The sequence below is a fragment of the Habropoda laboriosa genome, unplaced genomic scaffold (genome assembly GCF_001263275.1).
Source record: "Habropoda laboriosa isolate 0110345459 unplaced genomic scaffold, ASM126327v1 scaffold99, whole genome shotgun sequence".
NCBI lineage: Eukaryota > Metazoa > Arthropoda > Insecta > Hymenoptera > Apidae > Habropoda > Habropoda laboriosa.
In genome coordinates this window covers 665691-679387 of record NW_017100239.1, presented here as the reverse complement: position 1 = coordinate 679387, position 13697 = coordinate 665691, and the positions used below count along the sequence as shown (strand labels likewise).

At 27.8% G+C, this 13697-nt stretch overlaps 3 protein-coding genes across 3 annotated transcripts; 1 reads left to right on the top strand and 2 right to left on the bottom strand.

The window, feature by feature from the left end:
- Positions 1–550: 550 nt before the first annotated feature.
- Positions 551–1022, bottom strand: LOC108571838 (up-regulated during skeletal muscle growth protein 5). Its single transcript, XM_017933978.1, has 2 exons — positions 834–1022; positions 551–720 (listed from the first exon to the last, which is right to left on the bottom strand). Exons 1-2 carry the CDS (start codon positions 915–917, stop codon positions 640–642), a joined length of 165 nt encoding a protein of 54 aa, XP_017789467.1. The 5' UTR covers positions 918–1022; the 3' UTR covers positions 551–639.
- A 3192-nt stretch (positions 1023–4214) lies between these two features.
- Positions 4215–8599, bottom strand: LOC108571723. Its single transcript, XM_017933834.1, is given in 5 exon segments — positions 4215–6335; positions 6421–6642; positions 6720–6858; positions 6944–7143; positions 7233–8599. Coding segments are annotated over 5 exon segments (3948 nt in total). The 5' UTR covers positions 8499–8599.
- Positions 8600–9647: 1048 nt separating this feature from the next.
- Positions 9648–11728, top strand: LOC108571721 (1-acyl-sn-glycerol-3-phosphate acyltransferase alpha). The gene is made up of 4 exons (XM_017933833.1): positions 9648–10106; positions 10922–11237; positions 11321–11486; positions 11571–11728. The coding sequence occupies exons 1-4, from the start codon at positions 9922–9924 to the stop codon at positions 11726–11728; spliced, it is 825 nt and encodes a 274-aa protein (XP_017789322.1). The 5' UTR covers positions 9648–9921.
- The last annotated feature ends 1969 nt before the right edge of the window (positions 11729–13697 follow it).

The following is a 13697-nucleotide window of genomic DNA, read 5'->3' as shown; positions in this document are numbered from 1 at the left end:
TAATTATATGTATATATAAATATGTATATATACATATGTGTATAGGCAATAAAAAATGCGTCATCGTAAAAATAAACTTTGTGAATTATTCTTATTATTTATTCGATCACAGCCAAGTACAACTTACCTTTGCCACATTCTACATTTATATCACGCTATATATTTCGATTTACTGTAATTAACAAATACAATTAGCCCCATAACATTCCCTTTTTTATCCTTTATTTTATTAATATTACATTATACTAACTAAAATTATCATGTACTATATAAACGTATAAGGAAAGGAATTTATAAGGGGTACTCAAAATGTTATATTTATTTTTAATTTACAATTTATTTAACATATGAATTATGTCACAATTTGTCTTAGCTGTTTAATTATATATGTATATGTATATACATATATACGTATATATGTACAATTATGATAGATAAAATTAAAATGAATCTAACGTGAGAGTAATTACAGAATATTATATTTCACATAGTTTGATAAGGACAAATAATAAAAATAAACGCGGAAGCATCAATTGTGAATAATCCATGGATAAGTGATACTTCTTTATTCCTAATGAGAGGCAAATGATACAATAATTATTACATAATTCATTTATACTATTGCATTTGATCTATTAATCACTTTTGAGCTGCTTTCTTTGGTTTTAAAGTAAAGTATAAAATTAGTGCAGCCACGGCACCAAGTGTCGACATGGCTACCTGTAAGAAGAAAGATAATGCATACGAATTCCAAATTATGCAGCATCTTTTAACGATTTCTGCAGAAAATTGTATAACGTCATAAACGAAGAACAGATTTTGAGGTTACTTACATTTGCTCGACCACGTACAGTAACGCTATTATAATACTTTGAAAATCCAGTAAGTTTGGATTCTATATCTTTATCATCTGCCATTATGTTTCAATAAAGTAATTTATTTGTTTGATATATAATTTAACGTGAAGTGTCACTTATCACTTGGACTCGATTCGAATTAACAATATATATTGCAATTCTTTTCTGAGCTCCTTCGGTTAAGTTTCGACGAACCAACGCCAGAGGGCACGTATTACATCCGGTGATATCAAAAATCGTACTCACATATAACTTTTATTTTAAAAATTTCTCAAACAATTCTAACTATTTGGCCATAAATATTTATTAAATACTACAACTGGTATAAACATAAATTACATATATTTTATATTATTTAGGAAAATACATTATTTAAACGAAAAGAATAACAATAATACAGATTGTATAAAACATATATAATTCGTATTTTGTTACATACATAAGTAATTCTTATATTTATTTTCTTAATAAGTAACAAATAAAAAGAAAACTAAGAGCAATATGTTTCTTACATATGTGATTCAAATGTTACTAATTCAACTTAATAATCAAATGTAACACTTACTAATAACGCAAAAGAATGTTAAAAAAAAAATTGTTTGCATGGTTCATAATATCACACTGGTCACATAAAATTGTTAGAAATATGTTTGTTCACTTTTAATATGCTGCTCCAATTGTCTATAAGCATTCACGATCAGCTGGAAAAGAGCCGAATTATACACATAACGTACATAAAACATTATACTTTTAATGTATTAATATCATTCTAATATTTACCCAAATTTTATGTGAAATTGAACCATTTGTAAATTTTTCATGTATAAAGTCTCCAGTGACATTCTTTTGTGAAATAATATCCAATATATGTAATCTTTGTATTGCTGACTTTAATGATATTAAACGGAGTTTTCTAGTGTCATTTATTACGTCTTGTGTTGCCTTTGGCAATATACTAGAACAGAAATTGTTTTTCACATCCTTTGAAGATAAGGTATTACTTTTAATAACTAAGTTGAAATAATTACCTGTTACTTTTAAAAAATTTTATTAGATACTTAGATCTATCAATGTCTTTAAAGTCTGCACATACACCAAGTATATGCAATACATTTTTCATTTGTAAAGTTATTTCAAATTCAGTAAATATTTTTACAAATTCGTCCGCTAACAACCATCCTTCTCCTTGATAATGAAATACATGTGCTATTCCATTAGGTAGTTCTAAACAAATTATAAAGGAATTATTCCTACAAACTATAAAAGAATATGTAATTAACTGAATAATATGTTATAGTAAAACATACCAAATGATTGAAAGAATATTGTATAATTTGAAAATAGATATTCTGGTATGTTTGTATCTTTCCAAACAGTCTGTAACTCATGATCTTTTGAATACACAGATGTATTCAGATGTGTTAAATGTCTTTCGTTAATATTTGCATTATCTGTGAATGCAGAGGTTTCTGAACTATAAGTGGAAGGCAATAAAGTGGAAGAACTGAAATTATGTGTATCATAATTTGAAGCGAATGTAAAATTTCCATTCATAACTTCACAGCTGGAAGTTTTGGTCGGGCATTTCGTTGATGGTGAAAAACAATCTTTTTCAATATCTGCTTTATGAACATTATATTGTTTAAGTTGGCCGCCGATATTAATTTTAGACATTCTGTTAGTAACATCATCTATATTCCAGTTATAATTTAATACGAATGGATTATTTTGAACAGTGTTAATGTTATTTGAAGACTCTGTACCAAAGCATTGATAATGATTAAATGATGTATCTTTACCATCATCTAAAATATTGTAGTTTGTACACTTAGCATTGAAGTCATTACTTTCAAAATTTATAAAATCATGTTCAATAACAGGTTTACTATTTGTGCATAAGTAATCTTCTTCTTGGTAATCAGGTATTTGTAATTTACCTGCTAAGCTAAGTCTAAAAGGGTTAGTTTCTTTCAAAGGCATATTATTATTTGTTGAATTTTCTGTAGGTATAAGCAGATCAGTGCTATTATTTGCAAAATAATTTTGTTGGTCTGACTTGGAACTCTTAACAAATTTTTCATATCCTGGAGGAATACTTGACACTACTGGTGCCTTTTGGTCTTCCAAACATTGACTCGCCATATCAAAGACAGAATTTGTAGACATTATAGAATTAGAATTTATTTCACTGATTTTTTTAATTGCACTCTGAATATTAGTATTTTGAAGAAGATCAGTATAACTACTTAAATCATAGCTTCTATTGTAGGAAGTAGTGGTCTGTGCTTGTTGATTTGTAGGAGTAAATGCAAAATGTTTCGTAGGACATTCAACATTTGCAAAATCCTTATTTATACCAGTATTTTTACCACTGTAAGTATTTAAAGTTGAAGGAACAGTTTCTCCACGTGTATTTATATTTGTGTTTATGGAATCTATAGTTATTGGAGTTTGTTCCTTATTATGTAAAAGTATACTTTTGAGAAGTAAATTAAGTGCTGAAGTTATTTGCATTTGTAACATCAAATTCTCAGTCCACAACTGCATAAACTTTTGCGAATTTCTGTTGCCTTTAATTTGATTATGCACAGGTTCATCTTGTAAAAATGGATTGGCATTATTCTTAGTAACGGTAAACGTAGTAGGTACTGAATCATTTTGAAAAATTTGATCTGGAATCTCTTCTTTTGGTGGAAACTCTTTCTGTTTATTACATGACATGAATTCAAATGAAGGCTTGAACAGTTTATCATCCATCAAGGTACTTTGTGGTGATATCAAGGGCACATCGATAGCCTCTTCAGATGAATCTTTATTGCAATCAGACATGATGGTTTCCTCTTCATAACATCGCTCGGGTAAAAATATTAAATTTTCCTCCACATAAATCAATAGATTATTCATATCAACTTTGTCTAGCTAATTAGAAGAATATAAGAAAACGTATCAATTAATGTTATAGTAAACACATATATTTACTTAATAATATGGGCATGTTTTTTAAATTAATTTGTTTGGGAAAAATGATCACTGATAAAGAAAACAAAATAAAAAATAAATTGTTTTATCATACTGAATTTAAGCAACTGCAACAAGTAAATACATACCAGCACTGCATAATAAAAGTGTCAATTTGCAAAAAACTAAACTAAAAACAAAGAATAAATTAGTTTGATTTGTAGAAATTGTAAAAACTGAATTCTTTTAATATAAAATATGTTCCATTAAAATCTAAATACTTATACCATTCAATATTTATTTTCCTATGATCTTTTTGCATTAACTTTGCTTTATTCAATAACACTCGATTCTTTGAAGATTCTTGAATCTTTTACTTCTGAACTCGTTTCAAAACCTTTACATGTTGAATTTCTGAGAATTTTCTGTTTCATCAACGTTTAAATAGACTTTGTGATTGAAAGCACTGTCTGAGCTTATAATTTCATAAGCATCATCTTCTACATTTCTACATGTTTCTATACTGTTCACATTCTCTACTGAATTTTAATTATTTATTTCTATAATTTTCTGGTCTTCCTGATTGAATTGATCTTTAATATTCTTACTATAAGAACAATTGCTTTTAAAAAGATCACATACATCACTGTATGATACATGGGAATCCCACTCTTCTTCATCAGACTTTATATCAGTATCATTAAAAACTGGTATACTGGATGTTTTTTGTACTATATCAAATGACACTGATTCTTTAACTGGTACTATTTGCATTTGCGTCGGTTCTTTAATCAATAATGATTCTTCTGTACAATTTGAACTCTTTATTGAGTTTGATTCTTCTGTTAATGTTGATTGTTGCATTGGTATTGGTTCAACTGATAGTTCTTCTGCTAATTCTAAATTTTTTGTTAATACTGACGTTTTCGATGAAGTTACCAAAGTTTCTTTTCCACATATCTCAAAATTGTTAATCATAGTTTTAAATGACTTCTGTGCATGCAAGTCTACGATTTCTGTTTCCACAGAATGGGAAAGACATGTAGGAACAACCTTTAAATAAGATTCAGTCAATATATTCTCACGGATATCTACATCATTTTCATATTCGTCCCTTCTAAATTCCTCATCACTATCAATATTTAGTTCAAATGATATAGATTTTTCTGAAGTGCTTATATCGTCCGAATCTAGATTTGAAATGTTACTTGATGCATCTTGTAATGATAATAATTTCTTCAATAATGTTTGTTTGGAAGTAAGTGCTTGCATACAAAAATAATTCACCTTGTAATCTTCTGAATCTCTTTCGAAATTCTTAGTACAAGATATTTCATTACTATTTGTGTATTTAAAATTATCAACAGTTGGGTTATTGATTTGCTGCAATGAATGAATGGATTGCATATGATTCATGTTTTTAGGTGTATTAGGCGATTGTATAGAAGACTTTTTTCCTACTGACATATTTAATATCTTTTTAGGGATAGCAATTATCATATCATTCTTAACACTTTTTGTATCCCTTTTAATATTTTTTAACATTAATGGAGATACATAATCCGTTTTATTAATGTTTCCAGTTGGTGACCAATTTATATCTTTATCTTGTACAGCAAAATAAGAACTGTTATATACTGCATTCAAAAAACAATTTTCAGCTAATAGTATAGTGTCTCGTTTTTTAAAAATTGTTTCATAGGGTATTTTGTATTTATCTTTTTGTAATACACGTTCTTTTTCTTGTACTGCATTTTTCGAAATGACAGACCAATCTATACATTTTATTTCATGTTCTTCATTTTTCTTATTAGTTCTCATACAACTAAAGTCTAACTCATTATCTGAATCTTGTATATAAAAATGATTGGCGTATTGTTCTGGAATGTTACTATAGTTTATTGAAAAATATTCTTTTTCTAATATTTCACTACTCTTTCTGTCACTGGCGAATACAAAATTAGCAAACAAAGTATCAGATTTGGTATTATCACCTTGCTCATTATCATAGCATAGATTTTCAGATTCTTTATATGATTCTTGTTCATTCTGTGTACTTAATGCCAAACTAGAATTCAACAACTCATTACTTTCTATATTAATTTCTTTAGAGTGATCAGATTTCTGTCTAAGATGTAATAATTTCTTGTACAAAGATTGAAATTTTCTAGGAGTTCTCTTTTCCGAATTTTGTGTACAATTATATTCAGCTTTTTCAATTGAAGTATCATTAGAAAAATATTCTTTCTTATCACTCACTTTGTTAGAATTATCCTTATGGGATAACCTTTCACCAGAACTTGAATTACACAGTGCTGGTTTTATTTTACAAATATCGGGTATTTTCAATAAGTGCTCGAAACGTTTTTGACATTCCAAGTAATATTGAAATGTAAAATTTCGCTTTTTCATACAAACCATTTTTCCATGTTCTGCTAGTTTTTCCTCAACTAACCAGTCGTTAATATGAACATCGTCCTCTCCTAATGTATTAGTCAAAGTTACCATCATTGAATTATCCTGTAATAAGAAAAAAATTATTTATTAAAGTACTAATGATTGTATAAAATAAAATGCACACTATCTAAGCTTTAAATATGTTTACTTCTGTATTAATAGAGGCAACTGTTGCAATTAGTGGTATCTGGGATGTTTGAACTGCAAACAGATGAGTAGCATTACGGGACCACTTAGATCCTTTGTATGGTCTTACATTGATTAAACCACATGGTATTGCTTGTGCTGGTAGATAAGAAAACTTTCTATGCAAGTAATATACTGCTTCTGGAGAATATGTTTTTAGCGTGCCATAATCATAAAAGAGGACCTGCAATAAATTGTTACCAATAATAATTATTACATTGTGTACAAATAACAAGACTCTAGTCAATGCCATACACCTACAACAACTTGAAAATCTGGCTTCACAGTTTTAATTATAGCTCTATGCCATATTCCATTGTATATACATGCACAATTTAAACCCTTTTCTAGTACAACTGGTGGAATTATGAATGACTCATAATTCATTGCATAAAAATTACTGAAAAAAAAAAAAAAAAAAACTCTTATTATATTACAGTTGTCTAATCATAATTAAAAGAATTGTTTACTTTGATTATACATACTGTAAATCATCCATAAACTTTTTAAACGTTTTTAGTTTTTTACGAAGTTGTATCCAAAAGAATGTTGGAGTGAATACTTCTATAACAACAACTTCTATGTGCTCCTGAATCTCTACTAAATCTGCAACATTTAAGTACCCTACACATTCTCCCATGGTCATTACTTCATCTGGTATTAACTTCTTGCATGTATCAAGTGACTAAAAATTTAAGATTATTGGAGTAACATTGTCAAACTTCAAGAAACAATTAATGGAATCCTTGTATAATTTAAACAAAGAGTTTTTACCACCGTTACTGGGAGTGCTTCTTCATCATTTATTTCATAAGTGTGATGCAATTGATTGAGATTGATAGCTTTTTGCTTCTTTTCTGTTTGATTTAAAGGTACTTCTCTTTTGGCATAATAAAGCTTGAAATCCCCTATATTATCATGAGGTTGTATACAATGAAAAATTTCAGGTAATTGTGATGCAAATTCTCGAACACTGTTGAAACCAAGTTCTACATAATTTAGAGAAACTTTATATTCTTCTAAATATTGATCTGGTAGATTAGCACACCAAATTCCATCAGGATGATTCTGTATAAGTTTTTCCAAACGAAATTTCACTCTTTCATTTATAAGTATTTCAACATTTTCCTTATGTGAATAATTTTTTACATCCTCTCTTTTGTTATTATTGAATTCCATCTGATTTTCAACACTATCGTTACAATTGAATGATTTATATGAATTACTTTGTGTATCTTGTATTATTGGTTCATGTTTGGTTACTTCATCTTGACATTTAGTTATAGTTTCCTTTATAAAGGTAGGTGTATTTTTTGCTGTTTCAATTGAGTTTCTACAATGTCTAGATACTTCATCAAAAGATGCAAAATCAAAAACATCTTCATTATAATCCGACATGTCTGAATTTTCATCTCCAGCCACAGTTACAATTAATTTTGGTTCATATTGTGATATAAAGTTAGGCTTTGAGGAAGGCATATCATCAGTTGTTTTAAAATTATCGAAATTCTTAATTTTACTTTGGATTGGATAAATCATATTCTTCCTAATTGTAACTTTACGTGTAATTAACAATTGCTTTTCTACGTCTTCAATAGAAAGATTTGAAAAAGGTATGCTTGCTTTAATTTTATCAAATATACAATACTTATCTACGCCACCTGGATGATCATTAACTAAGCTGATTATCCTGTTAATTACATGAGGTGGAATACAAATTCTTGCTACTGGTTTCCTTACAAATACAGACTTTTGAGCTTTTTGACCAGCTACTAAGTTAGACACATGTTTAGATTTGTCAGATGCAATACCTTTTACAATAATTGTATTGTTAATATTTTTTATTTGAACAGTTTCTGGCATACTCTTCAAAAAATCTAACAAAGAGACATGTCCTAATTCTCTCCATGGTATATTTTCACCCTCTAACTCATAATAATCATTATTTAACTGCCTTAGTGTACATCCTGATTTAGATGTAAGTGTTACTGCTAATATTGTAGTCTTAATATTTTCACGTTTTTGTGAGTGATGTAACATTTTATTCTTTTATTATGTTCGTATGTCGATTTACACCATTATTTACCCAATAGATTAACGGACTTAAAATAACATTTAATAATTTATGTCACATCATACTTTTTTTTTATCACTTTAATGCATAAACTTAAGTTACACTGCATAAATTTCAAATTCACAACGCGATAAGCATGCAGATTTTCTATAAAACTAACCTACCCGCGAATACGCAATAGTCAGCGAAATTTAAAACTCTTTGCGCATCTTTATGTGGCGCGCAAACTCTCGACTAATTATATAACGCGATATCACAATCGAAATTTAAAATCGTATTAAAAATTTTATATTTCTACACATAAAAAGCGATCAAACTTATATACATATATATAAAATGTAATTCCATATTTACTATAATACAGCACAATTATAATATTTACAATTTAATATATATTTTCAATTGTTTATATATGACGAGTTTATACAAAATCGTGTAATATAAACGACCTATACATAATACATACTACTTCATTTATATTTCTACAAAGCATCGTATAAAAAATATCTTTCAACGGAAATTATAAAATTGATTTTATTTTGATGCGTTTGATAAGGAATGAAACTTATTTGGAAGTCATGTTTATTGTTTTAAAACATCGTTTAAGAGTGACAAGAGATATATTTTTGTGTATATGTATATTTAAAACCCATGCTTTACAATAATCAAAATATTTTGCATTTGCGACATGTAAGTTGTTTTGCTCAAATTTGTAACAAATGTTTTCTAATAATAATGTTCTTAAAATTAATACACGTTGTCAGATATAATATATAGAAATTATTACGTAAATGAACGAAATATTGACGAGGACAAATGATAATGTAAAATATATAACTAAATTGAAAATTAATATTCGATCTGCATACATACTCGTATGTTGCTGTCGTTAAATAAGAATGATTTTATAAATGTATGTATATTAGAAAGAGTAACGCAGACGAAAGACTAACTGCATAAGAAAAAATGGAAGAAAGTGAAATGGACGCTCATGGAGTAGGATGAATTTTTTTAGATTAAGATAGACATAAGTTGTGGCAAGCGCGAGTACATGATATTGCGGAGCAAAATCTAAGCAAACGAGGACGTAAACCCGATTGGGGGAGAATTAACAAAGTTGAGAACTGAGAAGTGGGTTTAGAAGTAAGAGATCAAAAGAGAGAAGTGTTGTAGTGTGTAGTGTGTAACTTCAATTGCGCGAACGAGCAATATTAAAAGAACGATTGACCAGCAATCGATGGACGGATAGTTAGGGATCTTCTGTAATGCTCTATGTCGCTTGAAACCTTACGAGAACGTAAAATCGTATAGAGAAGTGTAAAACTAATTTCATTGACGGGGTGTAAAAAAATTGTTACGGGTAGCGCCCGCCCTCTGTTGCCAGAAAAGATGGCACCTTCGTGTTTCGAAGTGATCCTCGTTGGTTTCATCCTTGTATTACCATTCTTATACGAAATGAGCAGGACTTTTCGTTACTATTTCAAGTTTCTCCTCTACTATGGATACGTGATGATGAATTCAGTCACTTTACTCCCAGTTATGGTGTTACGACCGCGGAACGTAAAAAACTTTATGTTAGTAATTATATTAATTTTGAAAATATATACTTTCTTTCGTTCACTACCTTACAGCGTTTCATTTTCGTTTCGTTGTTTTAAGTACGTTTCATTATTCGTGTTTTCATTTTGATAGATTTTACTACAAGCAACATATTGTAAGGCAACTTTATTGAACGATGGTGGTGTTAATGTACGAGAAGCAATTCTGATACAGCGGTGGTAGTTGTTGAGTAACTCGCTATTCATTCGACAAATGTCGTGCATGTGTGCGCAAATTAAGAACGAATGTAAATTGTACAACCAATTCTTTTCTAAAATTACATTTAATAATTTTAAGAGTACGTGAATTTAAATTTTATTTCTAATCATTAAACATTCGAAGTTTATGTCACGTGATATGTCAAGTGTTTTATGTAACAGCGTTATCGAAGTTCAAACGTATGTACAAAGTATAAAAGAAAATGAAAATAAAAGAAATAGTCTTTCGTTGAAAACATTTGATTACTATAGTTTCTTAAAACGCATTTCTGAATAAAATAACATTTACTGTAATTTTATCGTAATTATACGATTTATTCTGTAAATATTGTTTATCATTCTTTCCTTTGTAATTTATTACTAGTACATTTTTATACAGTATACAGTAATTAATATTTCATTGCTGTAAAAAGAGAATAACAATTTGTAGAAATTGTGTATTATATTGTATAAGTTTAAAAATAGTTCACCACTTGTTAATAATTTTGTCGTTAATATATCAGAGTTTATCTTAATTGCACTCATCAGTTGCATCTTGTTAATTAAAAGTAACATATGAAATATAATTTTAGATTAGCATCATCTGTATGTTCCTGTCTCACAAACTTCTTGGGAGTACGTTGGGAATTAAGAGGAAGAGAACACTTAGAACAAGAAAGAGCATGTATAATAGTAGCAAATCATCAAAGTTCTTTAGATATAATGGGAATGTTCCAAATATGGCCTGTAATGGAAAAATGCACGGTTGTAGCAAAAAAAGAAATTTTTTATGCATGGCCCTTTGGTTTAGCTGCTTGGCTTTGTGGATTGATATTTATAGATAGAATGAATTCAGAGAAGGCCCATTCAGTTATTAATACTGCCACAAACCATATTAAAGATAAAAAGGTAATTTGATTTACATAATATAGAAATATAAAAGCAATTTTCATTAGTATTCATTAGTTCATTTTTGTATGTCTTCTATATAGATGAAACTATGGATATTTCCTGAAGGCACCAGACACAATACTGGTAAAATTCATCCATTTAAAAAGGGTGCCTTTCATGTTGCAATAACTTCTCAATTACCTATATTACCAGTTGTGTTTTCCTCTTATTATTTTTTGTCTTCAGAAGAAAAAAGATTTGACTCTGGTAAGTCTTGTGTATGTATAAACACACATTTATTTAAGTATAAATATTAAGAAAAAGTATTAACTGAATCTTGATAATCTAAAGGTCATGTTATTATTACATCATTACCACCAATATCTACAAAGGGATTAAATACAGATGATATTGAGCACTTAATGCAAAAGACACAAAGTCTTATGACAGAAGTTTTTCATGCAACTAGTCGTGAAGTACAATTTTCAAGTATTTCTGATACTTTTTAGAATAAAACAATCATTCCATGATAATTTGAGCAGAAATTTTATCATTTAAATCATGATTATTACTAAGTCTCAATTTATAAACCAAAGAATATTTTTCTATTTTTTATCTACTATTATTTCAGTAATTTTAGATGTTATACATAATGTGTTATCAAGTATTCATTGCATGTAGAAAATGTATACAAGGGAGTACATACTTAGATGCCATTATTTTAAGTTCATGTTTATATTTCTCCTTTATTACAGTTTCTATTTTAATTTTCTAATATGTATATATATACACACACACACACACACACACATTTGTACACATGGTGATTTTACCTTTTTATTTCCCTTTTACTTTTAAAAAATCTTTTAACTATTCATAATGATCCTTCATACAATAAATAAATGTAAAATGCAAAGCACCTTTATACAAAATTTATGAATTTTATACATGTATGAAAACATAAGTGTTAATTTTTTCTTAATTGAAAAAATAATAAGAAAAAGTCTTATTCTATAAAACAGCTTTTATAAAGATAGAGATATTTAGGTATGAATGATAATTTTTATTTTGTATTTGAATTGTGTATCCCATAAATTTAAATGCATTTTACAAAATTTGTAAGTATCAATGTCCATATGTAGGGACAGCCACTTGGGTATTAGGTTTGGAGTAAAGGAATCAATGAAAGAACTGAATAGTTCAACTGTATAGAGTAATTATACAACAAATGAAAAATCTTGGTCTAAATCTTGGTTCAAGAAATCATACAACTTATGTTTTTTCCCCCTTATATTAATTTTTTTAAATTATGTAAAATGCATTTTATTAATTATGTTTCATATATTTTTTCGCATGCTTCCACTCATATACAGAAGAATGCAAGATTGATAAGTTTTAGTTAAGTAAACCTATTTTGATGTATGAGTGGTTCCATTTCTTTATATTTCTACATCTTTGGTAAAAGTATCATATATTGTTATTAATTTAAAAAATTTCAATTTTAAATCCTGTGCTATAATTATAAAAGAATGTTTCATTGGTCATAAAAACGTATAGTAATTATAAAACTAAACAATAAATGCGACATTGAAAAGATGTCTTCAGTTACCATTGTATGAATATTCGCACACTGTGATATAATTTTTACTTGCAATTAAATATCCTTTTAAATATTAATTATATTGATATGTAAAATTGGAACTATTAATGCTGGCTACATAGTTTTTTGGTTAAAATTACTATTTCTATAATTAATAAGCCATTAAATTGAGATTCGTTAATAGTACCAATAATCCTTGATAAAATAAATTGTATTCAATTTTTATGATTTTAAATTGAAAGTATTATGTAATGAGATTGTTTATAAGTTTACAATATTGTGGTTTTACTGTTAAGAATATGTGTGTATAGAAGTTAACAAAAATATTAGTTCAAAATATAAGAGTGAATAAGATAGGCACATATCTTCTTTTTTTTTTTTAAATCCATACTCTACATGCCAAGGAAACATTAACATTTACAGATTTCATTTTAAGTAAGAAGTTATATATATAAAGTGCAGACCAACTTGTTAAGTGCAAATTACACGCTTTAAACAATATGTTTTTTGTTACAATATCTATATTAATTACATATCTTCATACATATATGCTGTACAGTTTTTAAGTGCCATTTTTATAAGTAATAAACTAATTTTATTACTTCACCATCTTCATAATTTCTTTTTACCTCACATTATTATAATTCAGTTTGTACTATTAATGAATGAAAATGAGAAATTATACAACTACTTCATCTTTCAAAAATTATACTATTATGTTACAATGGTATATGCTTCTTTGTATTGTAATTATTGTGTTACTATTAAGGAAATTTATTATCTATTATCAATGTGAAAATAATCAACTAGTGTTGCTCAAAAATTTGTTACATATTCTTTATTGTAAGCAACTTTAATTAGTAATATACACTAGAAAA

Excerpts from the sequence above, each read along its gene's own strand:
- LOC108571838 (XM_017933978.1), bottom strand. The coding sequence starts at position 917 with ATGGCAGATGATAAAGATATAGAATCCAAACTTACTGGATTTTCAAAG. Across the intron at positions 721-833 it reads CTGTACGTGGTCGAGCAAAT|GTAGCCATGTCGACACTTGG; the intron begins GTAAGTAACCTC and ends TTCTTCTTACAG.
- LOC108571721 (XM_017933833.1), top strand. The coding sequence starts at position 9,922 with ATGGCACCTTCGTGTTTCGAAGTGATCCTCGTTGGTTTCATCCTTGTA. Across the intron at positions 11,238-11,320 it reads ACCATATTAAAGATAAAAAG|ATGAAACTATGGATATTTCC; the intron begins GTAATTTGATTT and ends TCTTCTATATAG. Across the intron at positions 11,487-11,570 it reads AGAAAAAAGATTTGACTCTG|GTCATGTTATTATTACATCA; the intron begins GTAAGTCTTGTG and ends GATAATCTAAAG.